This window comes from Carassius carassius, chromosome 18 (assembly GCF_963082965.1).
Source record: "Carassius carassius chromosome 18, fCarCar2.1, whole genome shotgun sequence".
Taxonomy (NCBI): domain Eukaryota; kingdom Metazoa; phylum Chordata; class Actinopteri; order Cypriniformes; family Cyprinidae; genus Carassius; species Carassius carassius.
In genome coordinates this window covers 7,491,316-7,510,729 of record NC_081772.1, presented here as the reverse complement: position 1 = coordinate 7,510,729, position 19,414 = coordinate 7,491,316, and the positions used below count along the sequence as shown (strand labels likewise).

At 36.2% G+C, this 19,414-nt stretch overlaps 1 protein-coding gene across 1 annotated transcript; it reads left to right on the top strand.

Annotated features, from left to right (window-relative positions):
- The first annotated feature begins 1,620 nt into the window (after positions 1-1,620).
- Positions 1,621-19,302, top strand: LOC132092245 (tubulinyl-Tyr carboxypeptidase 2-like). The gene is made up of 7 exons (XM_059498408.1): positions 1,621-2,286; positions 7,257-7,345; positions 8,148-8,204; positions 8,499-8,573; positions 13,327-13,708; positions 15,141-15,265; positions 18,407-19,302. Exons 1-7 carry the CDS (start codon positions 1,966-1,968, stop codon positions 18,474-18,476), a joined length of 1,119 nt encoding a protein of 372 aa, XP_059354391.1. The 5' UTR covers positions 1,621-1,965; the 3' UTR covers positions 18,477-19,302.
- The last annotated feature ends 112 nt before the right edge of the window (positions 19,303-19,414 follow it).

Below are 19,414 nucleotides of genomic sequence, written 5' to 3'. Positions count from 1 at the left end.
GACATGCAATTCCCTAATCAACCACTTGGGGTAAAATAAAAGGATGTGAAAAATATCCACTCTCTCTCTCTATAGATTGACAGTGGTTTCATGTCTCTGTGTCCCTGCTGTAGAAAGTTATTACAAAGAGAAGGTTAATTTTGGACATACAATTCCCTTTTATACCAGTAGGGGTAAAAAGAATGGTTGTGAAAAATGTCCACTGTCCCCCTCTATAGATTGACACTGGTTTCATGTCTCTGTCTCCCTGCTTAAGAATGTTATTACAAAAAGAAGGTTAATTTTGGACATGCAATTCACTAATCAGCCACTTGGGGTAAAATGAAAGGATGTGAAAAATGTCCACTCTCTCCCTCTATTGAGTGATACTGGTTTCATCTCTATATCTTCCTGCCGAAGAAAGTTATTACAAAAATAATGTTATTTTTGGACATGCAATTCCTTATTCAGCCACTTGGGGTAAAGAAAGAAAATTGTGAAAAATGTCCACTCTCTCCCTCTATTGATTGACACTGGTTTCATGTTTCTGTGTCCCTGCTGTAGAAAGTTATTACAAAGAGAAGGTTAATTTTGGACATGCAATTCCCTAATCAGCCACTTGGGGTAAAATGAAAGTATGTGAAAAATATGCACTCTCTCCCTCTATTGATTGACACTGGTTTCATGTCTCTATCTTCCTGCTGTAGAAAGTTATTACAAAAAGAAGGTTAATTTTGGACATGCAATTCCCTTTTCTACCAGTAGTGGTAAAAAGAAAGGTTGTTAAAAATGTCCACTGTCCCCCACTATTGATTGACACTGGTTTCATGTCTTAATGCCCTTTAACTAAAAAGCTATTACAAAAACACATACTGAGCTATAGCAAAAAACGAAGAAAGTTTGCACTTTCCCCACGGTCCCTAACTGAAGACTCTGCTGAGAGCGTTTTCTCCCGGCTTTCTGCACATTGCGACGGCTTGTACGGGGCCGTGCTTATTATATCGAGGGAAAATATAGTAAAAGAAGGATGTGAAACATGATCAACTTTGCCCTTTTGGCGGTCACACTGCTCAGATTTTTTTTAGGGCAATTCGTTTTGGAGTTATTGGCGTTTACCGCTGAATGTGTTACGAATATCGAAAACAAAACCAACTTGACCCCGCTTCATTTTTAACGGAAAGAATGAAAAGGTGCAGTACATTTTTGTATTTATTAGAAAAAAACGTAGTGACAGCTAAATGGTTAATGCCCTCAACGTACTTTTTAAAAAAAAATATTGTATATATATAAAATATATTTTTATGGTTTGAAACTATGGTTAAAAACATGCTGGATACCCAACGAAGGTTCACGCCCATTTCCGCCACTTTGGCCAATCACGTGCGGATCTATTGCCCTTATATGTAATTGTACCTGCCTCACTTTATTGCTTCATCCAATGAAAAGCCAGTATAACGTGGTTGGCTGTAGTTTATGGTGATATAACAACAGTATCAAAAAACGCTAGAGTGACCATTTGTTGAGACCGTCAGTGAAAGCAGTTACACGTCTACTCAGGAAATCAGATAATTCATTAATACTCTACAGTCAGATGTCCACCGTGGATTATTTAGCCCGTGATCCCTCCGTGGGAGTCGGACGCCTCATCAGTGTTTTTAGCGAAATGAAGTCGTTTGTGTGGCACCCTGAGATCCGGAGCTGATGGCCAACTACAGTATGCGGTTTACTGGGAGCATATATGATCATTTCTGATCTGAAGCACACTCAGCCATAGTTTGCTCCAGATATGGTATCGCTGACCATTTTTTCTGCCTCTGGATCTTTGTCAAACCTCCTGAATTTTTACACTTGAGCAGGACCGAGTGGGTTTTGGCACATTAGTATGCGTGCTCGAGGCGCAACATGTCTTTGTGCATGAGTGCTGGGCAGTTATAACTGATCTGGGGAAAAATAAGGGGAAACTCCCCCTCTGAAGACTTCTGAACAATGACCGGACCAAGCGCCAGCAGCAGCGGCTCAACGTCCAAGATCAGCAGACACGGTCGGTCCAAGAGCACCAGTACTCACTGTCACAATAACGTTACCGGTCCGGCTGCTGAATCCTCCTCATCCACTGCCGCGAACAACACCGGTAGATCCTCCGGTGAGGAAGACGAGAAAGACGGCGGTGTCCCGTTTTTCGTGAACAGGACGGGCTTTCCCATAGACACCGTCACCTGGGAGAGAATGTGGTCACACGTCACTAGAGTTCATCCTGATGGAAAGGACATGGTGGATAGAATAAGAAATTCAACACACATCCCTAAAGTAAGTCGAAAGTAGTGGATTATTTATATCGACAGAGTCTGAGTCTCAAAACCCAATGATCTGCATGCCTAGACAAATTTTTTGGGTGTCATAAAGATGTCAAAAATGCTGTCTAGATAAATATGATAATGTTATCTTGTTAGGAAGCTCATATAAATAAAAAAAATACAGCTTATTTATATTTAATAAGTACCCCAAAATATCTAAAAATGCTGTCTAGCTATGGCAACTTTTTTATATATAATGTCCAAAAAAGCTGTTATGTTTGTAAAGTTACAAGTTTTTGAGTAACAGCCTCTGTGTGTGTGTTTGTACAGATGTACAGTTAAAAACATGGATGGAATGGATAAAAAAAGTACAATTGTCATACAATCGTTTTACATGTTTCTAGACATCTTTGAAATACAATGGTACATGAATAAAATATATATTTTTTAACTTGGTAACATTTGATACATTCAAAGTAATATTTCATATAGTAACGTCCAAAAGTTTGGGCTCAGTATTAACCTTTTTTTTTTTTTTTGGAAGCAAATTTAATACTTTTATTCAGCAAGGATGCGTATAATCGATTGTAAGTGTCAGTAATGGCATTTGGGATGAAAAAAGTATCACATTTACCACAAAATATTAATAATAAGAAGAAATGTTTCTGAAGGATCATCTGACGCTGAAGACTGAAGTAATGGCTGCTTAATATTTACCTTTGCCATCACAGGAATAAATGACATTTTAAAATATTCTGAAATAGAAAATTGATGTTTTAAATTGTTATAATATTTCAAAACATTACTGTATTTTCAAATAAATGCAGCTGTGTTGAAATGTGTCACTGTGTTTAAATAAATGCAGCATTGGTGGGCATAAGATATTGCTTTCAAAACCGTTTAAGCTCAAAACTGGCCTATATATGAAACCTTGGAATCATTTACCAGAACAGTGTTATTATATATAAATAGCATCTCACAAACTGCCATTTGTGTGACCCAGTTTCCACCAAGAGGAAGTGCAGACTATGTGACATGTGAGTGGATTTACTCATGCCTGTGTTGTCCAACACTGTGCCACATTGTCTCTTCTCATAATTACATTACAAACCAGGCAAATGAGAAATCTGATCCAACCAACGACATCTATTCAGAAGGATGCCTCTATTAATGTACATCAAATGAGGAATGATGCCATGTGACATAGGACTTTTACTAGGATTAAGGTTGCTGCCATGTCCCTTTGTCACAGTGTTGTTTTAACCCAAACATAAACCGATCGGACCTGATCAGGATTCATAGAGCATGCATATCAAGGACCTCGGAGGGGATAAAGTGAGTCTTAATCACAGACTAAGTAATGCTCATTGCTCAGACGAACAGCATTTACAGGGTCAAGCAGTGTTTTTATTCTAGCCCTTTTGTTTTAACTAACATTATTGTGCGTTCTTGCATGCCCTTATATGCTGATGTGTGCAGAGCAAAGGCATCTAATTGGTCAAAAGTGTTGAGTCAGATCCCTTGATGTTAATGTGATTTATTAAGGGACATTCCCCACCAGCAAGTGTTGAACAGGTGTGTGGAGTGAATCCATCAGATCAGCCAGATTAGGAGTCACTCGAACGGCTGTGACACTAGCCAGACATGTTCGAGCCATTTCACAGAGAGTGACAGTCCTTGGGAAAGAGGGAAAGAACTCACATGAACCTGTGAATGATCACACTGATGGAGAATCAGAGTCTCCAGGACCTTGGATCCAAGGACACTGCAGTTATTATGTAAACAAAACACATACTGGTACAGCGGTGTCCATGCTGGTGCAGTTTAACAATATTCAAAAGCTACATAGAGTATTAATTATTATTTATAGCACAGATGCATTCCTAAAATCATCTTTTGGGTTTGGTTTTTTATACAATCCATTTGCTAGAGTGGCATTACAGAAAATCCACACAATTTCTGTTGTTTTGTCTTGGTAAATATGTATCACATCTTTCACAGAATTATAAAACATGCGGCACAGCTGTTTTCAACATTGATATTAATAAGAAATGTTTCTTGAGCACCAAATCAGCAAATGAGAATAATTTATAATGGACTGTGTGACACTGAATGCTGGAGTAATTGCTGCTGTAAATCAAGCTTTGCTATCACATGAATATATTTAATTATAAAAGATATTAAAACTGTTATTTTACATTGTAATAATATTTCACAGTATTACAGTTCTTGATTGCATTCCTGGTGGGCATACGCAACTTCTTTCAAAAACATAAATCATTTTGGCTACCAAGACCTACCTATGATCCTATTTAAATGGTAGTGTATGCATGTCGAAATGTAGCCAGTCCTTTGGCTTTGGTTTTTGGATGCAATCCATTTGCTAGAGTGTTATTAGGGATAATCTGCATAATTCCTGTTGTTTTGTCTAGCAGTTGGGTCTTTATCACATTGTTTTTGGGTCCCCAGCTAAAAAATAGTTCTGTATAGTGAAAGAAATACATAAATGAAGAATAAAGCCAAAATATTAATACTTACTAATCCACTATTTCTAAGGCCCTATAGGATTCTGTCAAAAAGCATGTGTGGGTCACTTTGCATACAGCTGGTACATCTGTTAAAGAGAAATGTCTGAAGATCAAATAATGTTGAAACTAGAAAAATATCTTGTTTCCCTTTATCAACAAACCCCAAAATATTATTTTTCCAAAGTTTGCATGACTGTAACTCAGAATGAACCATTTGTTTTTCTGAAATGACTCCGTTACAGTAGCGACTGAAAATTGTGTTCTGAAATCTGTTCTCTTTTTTTGATGGGCGGCTTGTGTTGTCACCTACAGTATGTGAGTCTCAAGTTTCGCTACAGTCCCACGGGTGGGCAGAGGTCAGCTAACAGCCCTGTGAGTGTAAATTGTGGCCTATTTATTGCTGACCTCCTTTCAGGGTAGGGGAGACCCAGTTGAGCCGTTGGAGTAGAGCCTAGATGTAAACGAAACCTCTCTTGGAGAATTAAGACTGCCAGAATCAATATTCAGAGTGTCATTTGTATGCAGATACACTTTTTTGGAAATCTACTGAACTGAAAGCCTGAATATAAATTGAAATGATGACTGTGCTGTGATCATCTCAAGCAGTGGTTCTCAACTGCGGGGTTTATGTTCTACACGGACCAGGATGATAAATGTAAACTACCTGAGAAAGGTTTATTCGAAAGAAGTCTCTTATGTTCACCAAGGCTGCATTTATTTGATCAGAAATACAGTAAAAACAGTATATTGCTGACTTTTTTGTTTAGTATTGTTGGTACTATGTTCAATTGCCTTTTCAGTCTTGAAGCAAAACCTGTTGATGCACCGGGTTCAAAAACACCATTTTAATTAGGCTATAAGTTCTTGCGATGTTTGTTGCACCTCAGGTTTCTACAAACCTCTATTTAAGTGCTGAGAAAGTAGGTGTGTATTCGCACCTCTGCCTTTCAAAAGTTATTCTACTCAGAACAACAGCATTGTTATTCTGCCATCATAACATTGGCACAAAATTTTAGACCAAATGCTCAATGTATTTCTGTGCTTCTGTATAATGCATTCAACGGCTTGAGAAGTCAGCACAGACAGACAAGACTGTATTACACTGCCTTTCTACAGTCTCTCATTCTCTTGCACTGGGCAGAGAGAGATAAAGAGGAAACAGGAGATGATACCCTTTCTCATTTCCTCCTGTGACCCACTAGCTCTTGCACGCCTCCAACACACATGGTGCCCTTATTGAAAGTAAAAACCAATGGTTAATCCTGACTGCATTCATGTGACAAACTTTGGTCTAATGCTGTTAATGTGTTGTAATAAATAGATTGTTTCAGATAGAGCACAGCCTTTTTTCTATCTTTCATTAATTGCTTCTTTTCTTCTAATGAATGGAGGCTTGTGTGCGAGAGGATGCCCTTTGTTCATTGCTAATTCTCTTCACAGTTAAACGTGTCATTGCAGGGGTTGCAAATGATCAATGAAGCACTGTTTCTATAGATGTTAAGGACTTTTCATGCCATTGAGACATCAGAATCTAATTGATGGATCTCCTTGTGGTTACAAAAGTTACCTTGTGACTAGTTGCCAACTTCAGGATAAAAACAAGTGACAGCCTCCCTTTCTTAATGCTACATTTTCATTTAAGATTTAAAAGGATAGTTCAACCTAAAATATCATAATTTACTTGCTCTCAAATAGCTTCAGAAATCTTTGACTGCCTTTTTACTAGAGAATATGAAGGAATATAACTGTTCTTGTTCATATACAAGGAAAGTCACTGGTGTCCGAAACAACACGACTTCATTGACTTTCATTATACGGACAAAAACACTGAGACATGAACAGAAATAAAATGCTGCACGATCACAGTATATACCTGCAGCTGTGTACTTTGAATCTGTACCATCTTGTAATGTCATACTGAAGTATGAAGCATTATTACACAAATTAATTTAACTTTTGCCTAGGTGGATTTTAACACTGGAGAATTATAATTCAAAATTACACTTGTTCAATTTGATGTTTTTAATAAAGCAACAAATCCGGTGAAAATCTGAACCACTGAAACCCAGCAAATAAAAGTTAGCTAAAAGTATCTAACATCAATGACTTGACACTAGAATAAAGATATGCACTCAGAGATATTGAGCAAACCTGAATTTACTTCAGTCTTTAGTGTCACATGATCTTTCATAAGTCATTCTAATATACTGATTTGGTGATCTAGAAACATTTCTTATTATTATCAATGTCAAAAACAGTTGTGCTGATTAATATTTTTGTAGAAACCACGATACATTTATGCAGGATTCTTTGAAGATTAGAATGTTCAAAAGAGCAGTATTTATTTGAGATATACATCCTTTGTAAGATAATAAATGTCTGTCACTTTTGATCAATTTAATGTTGAATAAAAGTTTAAGGATATAGTTTTCTAATTCTCTCTCTGTTTTCACAGCATTCCGTGCCATCGGTTCCAAACTTTAAGCCATCAATGTCTGTGCCTGATTGGCTCCATGCCGTCCAGAACTACATGAGAAACTTGCAGTATCCTTTACCCTCCACAAACCGTTTGCTCTGGAAAAGTTTAACTTATATATTCTAAACCTCTGCTTTTTCTGGATGCATTATGGATTCATGGGCAATCGTTTCTTTGGAGTGTCAGTTAGGCTTTTTTCGCTCAGTGTAATTTATTCAGTCAACTTGAGTTACTCAAAGTGTCTTTTTGGTTGGAGTGTGTCACTTAAATGTAGAGACATTAGCATGGGTCTGCATTCTTCTGGTACTCTGATGTTTACAGTTTTCTGCCTCATGCTTTAAAGGCTGCCAGTGACAATGTGTGGCTTTGAGATAGACTGAAGGTATAGTTCACCCAAAATAAAAATTTGATAAAGGTTAACTCACCCTCAGGCTGTCCAATGTGTAGATGAGTTTGTTTCTTCATGTAAACATGAATCTTCAGCTGTTTGGACTCTCAGTCTGATGGCACCCATTCACTACAGAGCATCCACTGATGAGCAAGTGCTGAATTTTTCCAAATCTGTTTAATGAAAAACAGGGTGAGTAAATTTTCAGCAAATTTTCATCTTTGGCTGAACTATTCCTTAACGTTTGCTATTGCATTGTCTATGCTACTAGATGGTTATATGACTTATTTATCATTGTGTGCAGTTAATATATCAGCATCTGAATTTTCTTCCACAAATACAGCAATATCTGTAAGGGGAATGAGTATGTAGGGTTTAATAGCTGTGCATTTTGACACGCATGAGTCACAATGAAAATACAGGAAAACAAGGCTTCCTAAATGAGCCGTACAGACTTCACGTAGCTCCTTAACTGCTGACAGATACAACCATACGGGAACGCAGTTCTTTGAGGTTAAGAAAACCAGACCTCTGAGTGGGTAAGTGATACCACTACTGAGGCATTTCATCATCCTGTCTGTCTACCCCCTCTTTCCTGTTTTTAGTCTTTTTTCCCCTCCGTTCCTTCTTATTTTACACTTATTTTACACTCTTGGTGGAAAATCCTTTTTTAAAAAGATGTTTTGGAGGTGTGATATTAATTTAAAAAAGTGCCGAAATGCCCTTTTACAAAATACATGTCTTATAACTAGACATAAAAACAAGTTTTAGTTTCATTTTAGATTGAAAAGAAGCCACTGACCCTGTATTGCATCAATCTAATCTCTTTCCAGGTTGATGGAGACTGCCAGAGAGATGATACGAGAATCACTTCCCATCAAATGCCTTGAAGCAGTTATCCTTGGAATGTATCCTTTAGCTTTACAGACAACAGTGTTGATATTGTTAACAAAAACTATTTAAAATTGTTTTTATTAATTGATAAAAATAAAATAAAATGAAACATAAATATTATATGAGAAACTTTTTGAGATAAGTACGAAAATGAATGATGTGGGTTGCACTCACACTTTCTTCTGAAAATGTAGAAATCTAGTGTTTTTGTATTTTATTTTTTAGTCTGAACACACCTCAGTCCCTAACATATAAATCAGTTTTAATAAAACTAATTATCACCACTGGGAACATAGAGCACGGTTAATTTGTCTTGGGAAAGCCCAATTTCTCCCTTACTCTTATATTTAATGTTGATTTCTCAATTGCTGAAATTGGGATGGAGGACTAGGCAGAGATCTCAATCAAAGGCAATGTGCTTCAAATCACTGTCTTCCCTCATGATCCCCCACCCCTCAAACCAAGCCCGTAGCTTTTAGGCTCAGCTGTTGCTAGGAAAATGTCGTAGTAGATTCTCCTGAAGGGAGGCACAGCTTCCTGGCCATGCAGTCGATGCAGCTGTGCCATTCAGTGCCACTGGGAGGGTGAGTTCTTTCAGGAACTATCAGTGTCAGTTAGCTCATCAGATCCAGGCCAAGGGTAACACAAGGTGACAATCATTTCCATCCGTGCAAATGCCAAGTGCAGCAGAGAAATGTTGCGGCGATCTTCTTTGCAGATTACGGTATTCACAAGAGCCGCAGTGTGACTTTGAGTCAAACACCTCATGGGTCATTAGTTGCAAATAGATACTTTCGCTGCATGCAGATTTGACGTGGGGAGCGGGAGAATGAAGGGTTCCAGTTTACGTCACTTTTTGTATCTGAGATTTGTATCTTCGTATACAAAACCCGTCTTTTAATCTATAGACTCTCAAGGGTTTTTCCTACAGTCCCTTAGGACTCAAATATCAAAACAATGAGTATCAGAGAACACTGAATAACATTGTTGTTTTAAAGTTAAAGTTGCTGTAAGCCTTTATTTTTTAAATACTGCACTTAAAATGTTCGTACTGGACAAATATATAAATGAAAAAACAATCATTTTCAACCCTCATTCGGACTCCGTTTGAAATGATCAGTTTTTAGTCATATGCATATGTATTTATTTTCACTTGTAACATCACAAATCCCACAATATATGAATGAGCCATTTCTAGAGCTTGATATGTCGATGTCATGACCCCTTTTTAAAATATTTTTAAATTTAAAAGAATAGCAGAATACACACCACAATTATAACGAAAATGTAGCTGAAGAACAATATTGTTGGAATCACTTCCAAATAATTTTTCTTTTCAGCTTAGGAATGATAAAACCATTGGCAGCCAATCAGAATCCATTCTGCTAGAGAGTTTTTTGAGCATTTAAAGTGGCAGATGACAGAAATACAGCACGTGATTATAATAAACAATAATGCCCCCCCCCCCCCCCCCCAATTACTGTAGCTCACTAGGACAAACAAACAGAGTTGCTCACTGTCTCACAATGACAGCTGCCATTGAAAACCTTCTTCCGAGGTGTTTCTGATAATTTCTTTGGACTCATATAGACCTTTGTTTATGTGTTTTTGACTTTCACTGCATGGTACTGATACTCGACTAGTATTGGCTCATCTGTGTTTCGAGGAGAGTGGCTTACCGATAGGTCAATTGTGTGAGCTTGGGGGCAGGGCTATATCTAGTACAACTTTAATAACTTTTCAGTTGGGTCTGAACATCAAAAAGAAGAAATCCTAAAAAAATAGTTTTCTCAAATGTGTACATGATGGATTTACAACAAAAAATTGGATATAAAAATAGTTTAGCCCATATTCTTTTCACTTTTTGAAAATGCAAGGTCAGAATTTTTTTAGCTGTTATATCAAAACGACAACCAAAGGAGAAGTGTTTGGTCTTCACTTATGTTTCAGACAAAATTTTTAAATTGAAGTCTTCAAAAGACTGCCTTTATATTTAAATAATGACAAAATGAACAAATGAAAACACTGTGTGCTTGGAACCTATAGCAGAATCAATCCCCGCAAGTTTGGATATGCATTCATTGCAGATAAGAATATAGAAAGTCTCGGCACTGCTGCTGAGAGGATCATATGGCCCTGCTGATGGGTAATGTGATCCTCTGGTGTCTTCTCATTACAACACTTGGGGGGGAAAGGTTGTGGGTGTGTGTATTTGTGTACACACAGAGAGAAGGAAACTCAAAAGAGCTGCACACAATCAAAACTTACTGAATAAGCCTGTATTTACTTCGAATAACAACAGAGTTTTGTCTTCAAAATGCTACAAAAGAATAACAACTCCTGTTATTTAAAAAAAGAAAATCTAAATGAAACTTTGCTTTCTCACTGTCTTTTGTCGTATTGTGATAATTCGCTAGTATAAAAAATTTCTTAAGTAAAAAGTGTTTGCTTTACTTTTTAGATTTGATTCTCACTAATTTGTAACAACCTTGCTTCTGATGATACCAAGGCCTCAGTTAATATTATCCAATTTGCAGCCCACCCTATATATATATATATATATATATATATATAAATGCTGCATAAGCAGTTTTTAATCTAAATTAGATTGTATAATTTAGAAATTTTAAGCAAAACTTCTGGCTTTAGGTTTGTGAATCTATACTACATAAAACATCTCCACAAAACAGAAACAGCAGACAGGCTGAATGAGAACGCAGATTCACTCTCTGACAGCAGGTGGCGCTTATGGAACAGCAGCAATACAATGTTTCCTTGGTTACTGCTGTAAACAATGCAGCGATGCGCTTATGAACACTAATGTGTATTGTACACATATGTGGCGATTTGTTACAACAAATCACATATTTATGATGTCACATATTTGTGACAACTGGCAAGGGTACATCGTTACATCCCTACTGAGGAACAGCCTATCTGTTTGTGGACCAATGGAGTTTTTGATTTATAGATGACAGTGCTTGTGTTATGGAATACCAGCATATTGTGTTAGTGATTTTCTTTGAAAGGCAGATGGCAAAGCAGTGAAGCCATTCCAGGACTGCGTTGCGTTGTGTTGTTGGACACACATGGCTCAACAGATCTGTTTTATGTGATCTTGGCTGACTTGGCAGCTTGAGCAGTACCCAACAACAAAAAGGCACAGGCCCGCTGGTTACTGACAAGTGGAATGATAATGATTCATTTAAACGGTGGTTGCAAAGAATAAAGCATTACTTCCTCATTTTAGCAACCTCAAGGCAACATGAATTAAAATTTAACATCAGTAAGGAGAACACCAGTCATGATAATCTCGTTTTGTTTGGTTTGTACTGTACTTCTTAAATTACATCATGGGTACCCTAATAGAAGTTTACTGATTTGCAGATGGGTCCTGGTGTGAACCCTGCTGATACACTCACAGCTTGGTGACTCCTCAGCTCAGGCAGCAACTGCTGCATCATGTGTTGCCATGCCTCAGTGAGCACAGATTACTTACATAAGACTACAGAAGAGATCAGGCAGAGACAAGGACAAGCCCAAGGGGATGGCCAGTCTAGCCGAGTGTCTGTTGACCAACTTCAGATTCAGAATCAGAAAGAGCTTTAATGCCGGGTAAATACGAGGTACATATTTTGGTGACAGAAGCTTCCAAAGTACAAACAGATTGTAGTGACAATACACAGTGAAATATTGGGTGGTGTGTACAGCCGAATGTTCAGCAATTCATCCCTGGTGAAACTGACTGTGGGAAAATAGCTAAAAATGGGACAAACTAACCAAGTGAGGAGGGGTGGGACTAATACCGACCAACTGTCAATCCCTGATTGTACTACGACTGAACTGAACAACAATGGACAAGTTCATATTGCTTGTCTCCGAGTATTTATGTCTTTACCAAATGGAATTACCAGACTACCATATTATTATTATTATTATTATTATTATGAAAAATAAGGCTTGGAGAAACATTTCATTCACAATGTGTCTACCATATTACTTCAGCGGATGTTCCATTTCACAGCAACCACAGCGTCTCAACTGAAAGAAACGCTGCGCTCTCAAGCACTCACAGCTGGGTGTTTTCAGTAGAGCTCCTGGCATTTTCAGCTGGCTAAAAATGTTTTGGTGGACACGCTGCCCTAAAAGACTTTTTATGTGTGTGTCATGTGGTTGTTAGGGAGTTCTGGTAGCTTGTTAGGTTAATGCTTGTTTTTGTTTTTTTTGTGATGTTCCATGCAAGATTCTTAGTCCCTTTGATATTCTGGTCTCAAGTTCTTCTTTAGAAATCTTTGGAATTGTTTCTTATATTTCACCTAATTGCTTAGAGAGGAAAACCAAATACGTAAAGTGAGTGGTCATTTATTTAATTCATGTAGCACAAATTGTTACATGCTGATTTTTCAAAGTTGAGTAAGGAAGAACCGCTTAGTGTAGATTCTTTTTATTTTAAGAGAATAAAATTAAACAATTTAGCTTTCATTCAAAGTGTCAGTTCTGAGAATATACTCACATTATTTACTGTCATATATCTTAATAGAGTCGGAATTGAAAAGTGGTTGTTAAGGGCAGCTTCTTATTGACCTAATTATAAGTCATTAGCTGGAAGTAAGCAAAACTAAACTTACTGAAAACTGATTGGATTTGGAAAAATCAGTAGTACACACCTAGCTGCTTTCTTTTTTTTTTGACTGATTTCACCAAACCTGTCGTGTTTAAACCAATCACATATGAACATTAGCAAAATCCTTGACCCTGTGTTGCCAGCTACCTAACCAACGGTCTGACCTCCGTGGAACGGTTCCCCATCAGTTTTAAGACCCAGTTCTCTGGCCACCACTTCCATCACGTGGTGCTGGGCGTTTACTGTAATGGCCGATATGGCACCCTGGGTATGAGTCGACGTGCTGACCTCATGGACCGATCTCTGAGCTTCCGTACTCTCAGCGAGTTGGTGTTCGACTTTGAGGACTCATACCGCCGCTACCAGCACACCATGAAGAAGATCAAAATTGGCCTGTACGTGCCCCACAATCCGCACGTTTTCCAGCCTATTGAGTGGAACTATCTGGTGATCAATGCCTGCAAGCAGGGCTGTGAAGACATGCGCAAAGAGCTGGAGAAGCATGGCCGTGACATGAGGATGAAGGTGAGTCCATAGCCTTCTAAGAGACAGTCTTATAGTAAGTATCATTGAGATAATGTTTTTTTTGTCAATATTAAAAAAAAATATTTAGTAATTTTAGTACTGTGTGTGTGTGTGTGTGTGTGTGTTTGTGTATGTATGTGTATATATATATGTGTGTATATATATATAATTATTTCAGTTAATGTATATTTTACTTCCGGCAATAAGAATTGTTTTGTGGTTAACATCTGTTTTCTTAATACGTTATTGCATTTGCATTATTTATCGTATTGTGAGCAAACCTATTTTTATTAAATAAATTTTGGATTAAATAAAATTTTAATCAATATCATTACTATGTTAGTGATATCTTTTATTAATATATTATTGGTAAATTATAAATATTTTATTGATATTTTATATTTATATTTTTGTTGCCTTATAATATTACTAAAATTACAAATAAATTTGGAACAGATCTAATGTCCCTCTCAAAAACTAAGCTAGGTCAGTATGAACTAGATAAGGTCCTGTGGGCGGCGGAGCCACATTACAAGGATCACACTTTTTATACTCTGTGCTTTTTAAAGTAAACACTTATGTTTTTCCCTGGTTAAATTGTGAGGGGGAATCTTTATTTGTCCTTGGCCGTTTATGAAGAGCTAGACCAGCATACTAGCTTGACATCATCTGTATGACAGTAACATGTGACATGTTTATCATCTAGACTGTAAAAAGTAGGTTATGTGCTCCCAGTTTCTCAGATGCAGCCTTGACTTGTATGGATGACCGCAGTCAGCTGTGACATAGTTTCCATGAACTACATGAGCAGACAGTGGAAACTGTGCTCTGGATGTTTAAAAGTAATGTAGGCGTCTTTTTATGGATATTGAGGAATTTGGGACTCACTCTTCAAAACATTGCATTTGTAATCTTATTGTGAACGATTCATCCTTTACATGCTTTATTTTTATTATTTTATTTTTATTTTTTACTTTGTAATCAAAATGCCATAAATATATTGTTTTTATAAATATGAATATTTATTTAAATAAAGAGAATGTAATTCCAGAGAGTGAAAATTGCACTCTAGATATTTGAGTGGAATGTAGGAGTCTTTTTATGGATGCTGAGGAATTTGGGACTCGCTTTTCAAAACCTAAATGTTTTTGCAACTTGTCTTTTATGTTTTGGCTATATGAACATTTCAGAGCATGTGACTGGAACAAAGCCTTTTTGACTAACCAGTCATCTTTGAGTCAAGGACATTATATGAGTAATGAGTTTGCAGAAATAAAATCTAAATTTATTATTACAATCGACCTTGAAGAGGTTTCAGTCCACCCAGCATCTATATATATATGAAATAATAATCTATGAAATATATTATAAAAAAAAATCATAAAATATATGAAACGTATGAATGTTTTAAAACAACAGATTTTTATTGCAGATCCTCAAGTCATCCAGTGCTCAGTCTCCAATCAAAGAACGAACCCGAGGCAAGTCTCTATCACCGCGCCGCCGAGCAGGCAGCAGTCCCCAAAGACGCCAACATGTCCACAGAAGAGACAAATCGTAAGTATGGACACTTTGATGTTGGGGAAACTCAGTTCTGAGAAATAAGCACTTGTGTGCAAGTCACTTGGTAGAAAGGTTTCTGTCAAGAAAATAAGTATAAATGCAGCCTGAAGCTGTCAGTGGTTTATTGGCGGCTGTGATTCATCTTGTAGCAGGCCATGGAAGCTTAAAAAGTAATTACTAGGGGTACATTAATTTAATGTTGACATGTTTTAGTGATCTTCATATTTTGGGTGATTATGCTCTTGGAATGTAATTAAACAGCTTTTATTAATAATCCTCTGAAAATGAGCCATTCAAGAGTGTTTACAATGACAGCTTTTAAATCTGAGGTCACCAAGATGCTGTACTGCTACATTTAAATTTATATATATATATAGCATATGTATATATATATATATGTATATGTATATGTATATATATATATATGTATATGTATATGTATATATATATATATGTGTATATGTGTGTATATATATATATATATGTGTGTGTATATATATATATATATATATATATATATGTGTGTGTATGTATATATATATATGTATATTTGTATGTGTATATATATATGTGTTGTTCTGTAGCTTAGTATTTTGTGAATTTTTTGGTAATATTATAAATGAAAGTCTTTTCCATCACTTTTGATCAATTTAATGCATCCTTTCTGAATAAAATAATTACTGTTAAAAATAAAGCTTTTGAGTGGTAGTGTTTACATGTATTTATTTATAAATTAAGTTCTATTTTACTATACAATACACTACTGTTCAAAAGTATTTTCTTTGACAAAAAAATTGACAAATGCATTTTTAAAATAGAATCTAATTTAAAATATAAAAAAAATTTATATAAATTCTAAAAATTATAAATGATAACATACTGCTTATGAGGCAGAATATATATATATATAATTTTTTCTATATTTTAGGATTAACTCATTTGACTTTTCCCTTTTAGCGAATTGGTTCATCCTAATTATTCAATGGTTTTATGTAGTTTTCGAAAGGCCAGTTGATTCAAGTGAATCGATTTATTCAGATGGTTCATGTAAATGAACAGAAAAAGATTATTCACTAATTCAGATCCCTGTACTGTGTTTTTTGTTGTGTTTGGTATAAACTTCCCTTTACAGGTTTTATACTTTTACTCTAATTAAAATTGTCAATTAAATCAAAAACCCACATTTGACTTAAGTGCTTTTTAAGTAAGTCTTGGAAGTCTTGATATAACAATTCCCCATCACAACCGTCATACACACTCATCTAGAGTATGTTTGTGTCAAGCAAGTTAAAAATACCACAGCAATTGTGTGTTCAAGCTTGAGCCGTTGAGTTTCGTTTAATTACATGTTGTTATTTAGTGCTTCTTTTGACACATAAAAAAAATAAATAAACTCTTGATCGTTGTGTCTCACAATGCTGTAATTATTTAGTCAAACTAATGTACCTTTAAGATGATGAACCGCACAAGGCATGAAATGATACTAAAGTTTAGAATTCAAAGCTGTGGACCTCCTGCTTCCCAATCAGAGCTATTTTTTGCTGTATTCCATAGCACCTTCCTGTCACATGATCTGAGATGTTACTTACTGAGCAGCAGCTGAAACACACCACCCATTTAACATCAGCATCACTCTCAGTTACCCTGAAGAAATGCACAGCAAATGAATCTCTTGGCAGATGAGTTTGTTAATTCACTTAGAGTGGAAAGAATTATGAAGTTACAAAATGAAGTCACGCTAAATCTGCTCTCCAACTCCCCCACAGTTCTACAGCTGAAGGGGGAGTAACTATGACTACTTTTAAGTTTCCAAATATCTGAGTTACTTTGTTTTTCTAATTTATTCACTGACAGCTCTCCAGTCCCTGTGGCGAGAGAAATAAATATCACTTCTGGGTTTTTTGTTGTTAAAGATAAATATGCGAGCCCAGCTCAGGTGACAAAAAGTACTCCAAAAGTAACATAATGGATTACTTTCCATAAAAAGTAACTAGTTTGCTTGATATGAAAGTAATTTAATAAGAACTATAACTCATGTTTACAAAATAGATGAAAATGTTCACTTGAAGATCTGCAGTCCCATTCCCCGCTGTTTTTCTCACCACAATTTTCTGTCAATCGTTAAAGACCAGAAACACTCAGAAGATGCATCTGATTCTCTCCATTCTTTATGGATCAAAACTGATGCGTGAACAGGGGCAGAGAAAATGACATTTAGCTGTGGTACAACAAATCTGCTCCTGCCCTTTTCCCGAATCTCCTCCCTGTCAAAGTGCATTATCTCCACTGGGCTATTTCTAACACACAGGATGTTTGCTTGTCTACAGGCTCAAATTAGTGATAGACTAAAACAGCAGTTAGGTCTTTTCTACAGACTGTGTTTATCTAACAGCACTTGAAATTTTTAATGTTTGTATCAATCCACTTTTCTGTGTTAACTAAAAGTAAAAGAAATTAGCTTGCCATATTGTGTCTAAAATGTAATTTGCTCAAACTAGGTAGGTTTATCTGCCAGGGACTATATTGTCTAGTGGAAGGATGAATTTGCTTAAAATCATTTTAATGTAAGATTGTGTTCTTAATAATTTTATTTTTGTGTGTTTTTACACTACTGTTCAAAAGTTTTGGGCTCAGTGAGACCCTTTTTTTACTTTTATTTAGCAAGGATGCATTAAATTGATCAAAGGTTCTTAATTTATTTTTCAAATAAATGCTGCTTTTTTTTAACTTTATATTCATCAAAGAATCCTGAAAAAAAAGTCTTCCACAAAAATATTAAGCAGCTCAACTGTTTTAAACATCAATAATAATAAGACATGTTTCTCAGCATTTTGAGAAGAATTTCAGATTTTCTGAATTCCGCATTGCATCACAGGAATAAATTACATTTTAAATATATATCAAAATAGAAACCGCTATTTTAAACTATAATAATAATGTTAGTTTTTACTGTATTTTTGATCAAATTAAATCCAGCATTGGTGAAACTTTTTTTGGTCTTTTTATACTCCTACTGATGTGGTTAATTCTGCTCTAAATCATTTAATCTATGAATGACCCAAAAGGTTCAGCATATTTGTCGTTGTGCAACAGTAATCTCTAAAATGAATCTAACATAAACATGTGTCTTTGCAGGCCAGCAGCACTGGACAGAAAGCCAGCAGAGCTCAGCACCCTCAGTGATGGCTACCAGATCCGCATCTAAGACAGCTTTATCCTTCACACGTCCTCCCTCAGTCAGATCCACACAAGATGTTTTTAAACACTATTTAATGCACATTGTAAAATGTACAGCATATTGAACATATTTATAGTTGTACTTTCATGTCACTTCTTAAAATCAAAAGCAAAAGTTAAAAGTGATTTTTAAAAAAAAATGTTTTTAACAGAATATGATGTTCCTTTTCCAGCCATAACATTTTTTTTAATAGTGGAACTTTTAAGAGTGAAGGATATCAACTTTGCTTTAAAATAGTTTTTACTCTAGTAATTGTCAAGCATTTTAGAAGCCAAAAAAAGTTGTGAACTGACTGGAATATTCAGGCAGATATGGAAAATGCGGGGAAAAGGCTCTATTTTTGGACAGAATCTCTTCAAGCAGTGAGAGCTGGAGTGTGAATGGATTGTGCTTGGCAGAGAGATGTTAACCTCAGTGCCTCGTGCTGTGCTGCTGGTAGTTTTAGAGGCTGACTGGCCTGAAGGAGAGAAAACGTACACTTTTTCGCCAGAGGTGCAAGGACACAAGGGACCTAAGCTTCAGAGAGCTACTCATTCTGCCCACAAGAACTGTATTCAATCCACTTTACTTCTTTTTTTGTTACCTGCATACATATCCTGTGAAAGGCAAGGAATGGACATGATTTATTGATTAAGGTTTGACGTCAACTTACATTGAAGGCTTTGTACTGTTTTTATTGGAGATTGAGCATCTCTGTCCTAAAAGGACATGGTGATGGGAGGGGGGCGACCTTGAATTCTCCTGAGAAACTAAAGTTTTGCGAGGGAATGCAATAGCAAATATCATTTTTTTCTTTAAAACTGTTGCAGTGACGTTGTTACCAATTCTTAATGGGTTGTAAGTCCGGTTCCTCTCTGAATGATGTTTATTGGGTGCTATCGACTAAACTACCACATTATAGCTAG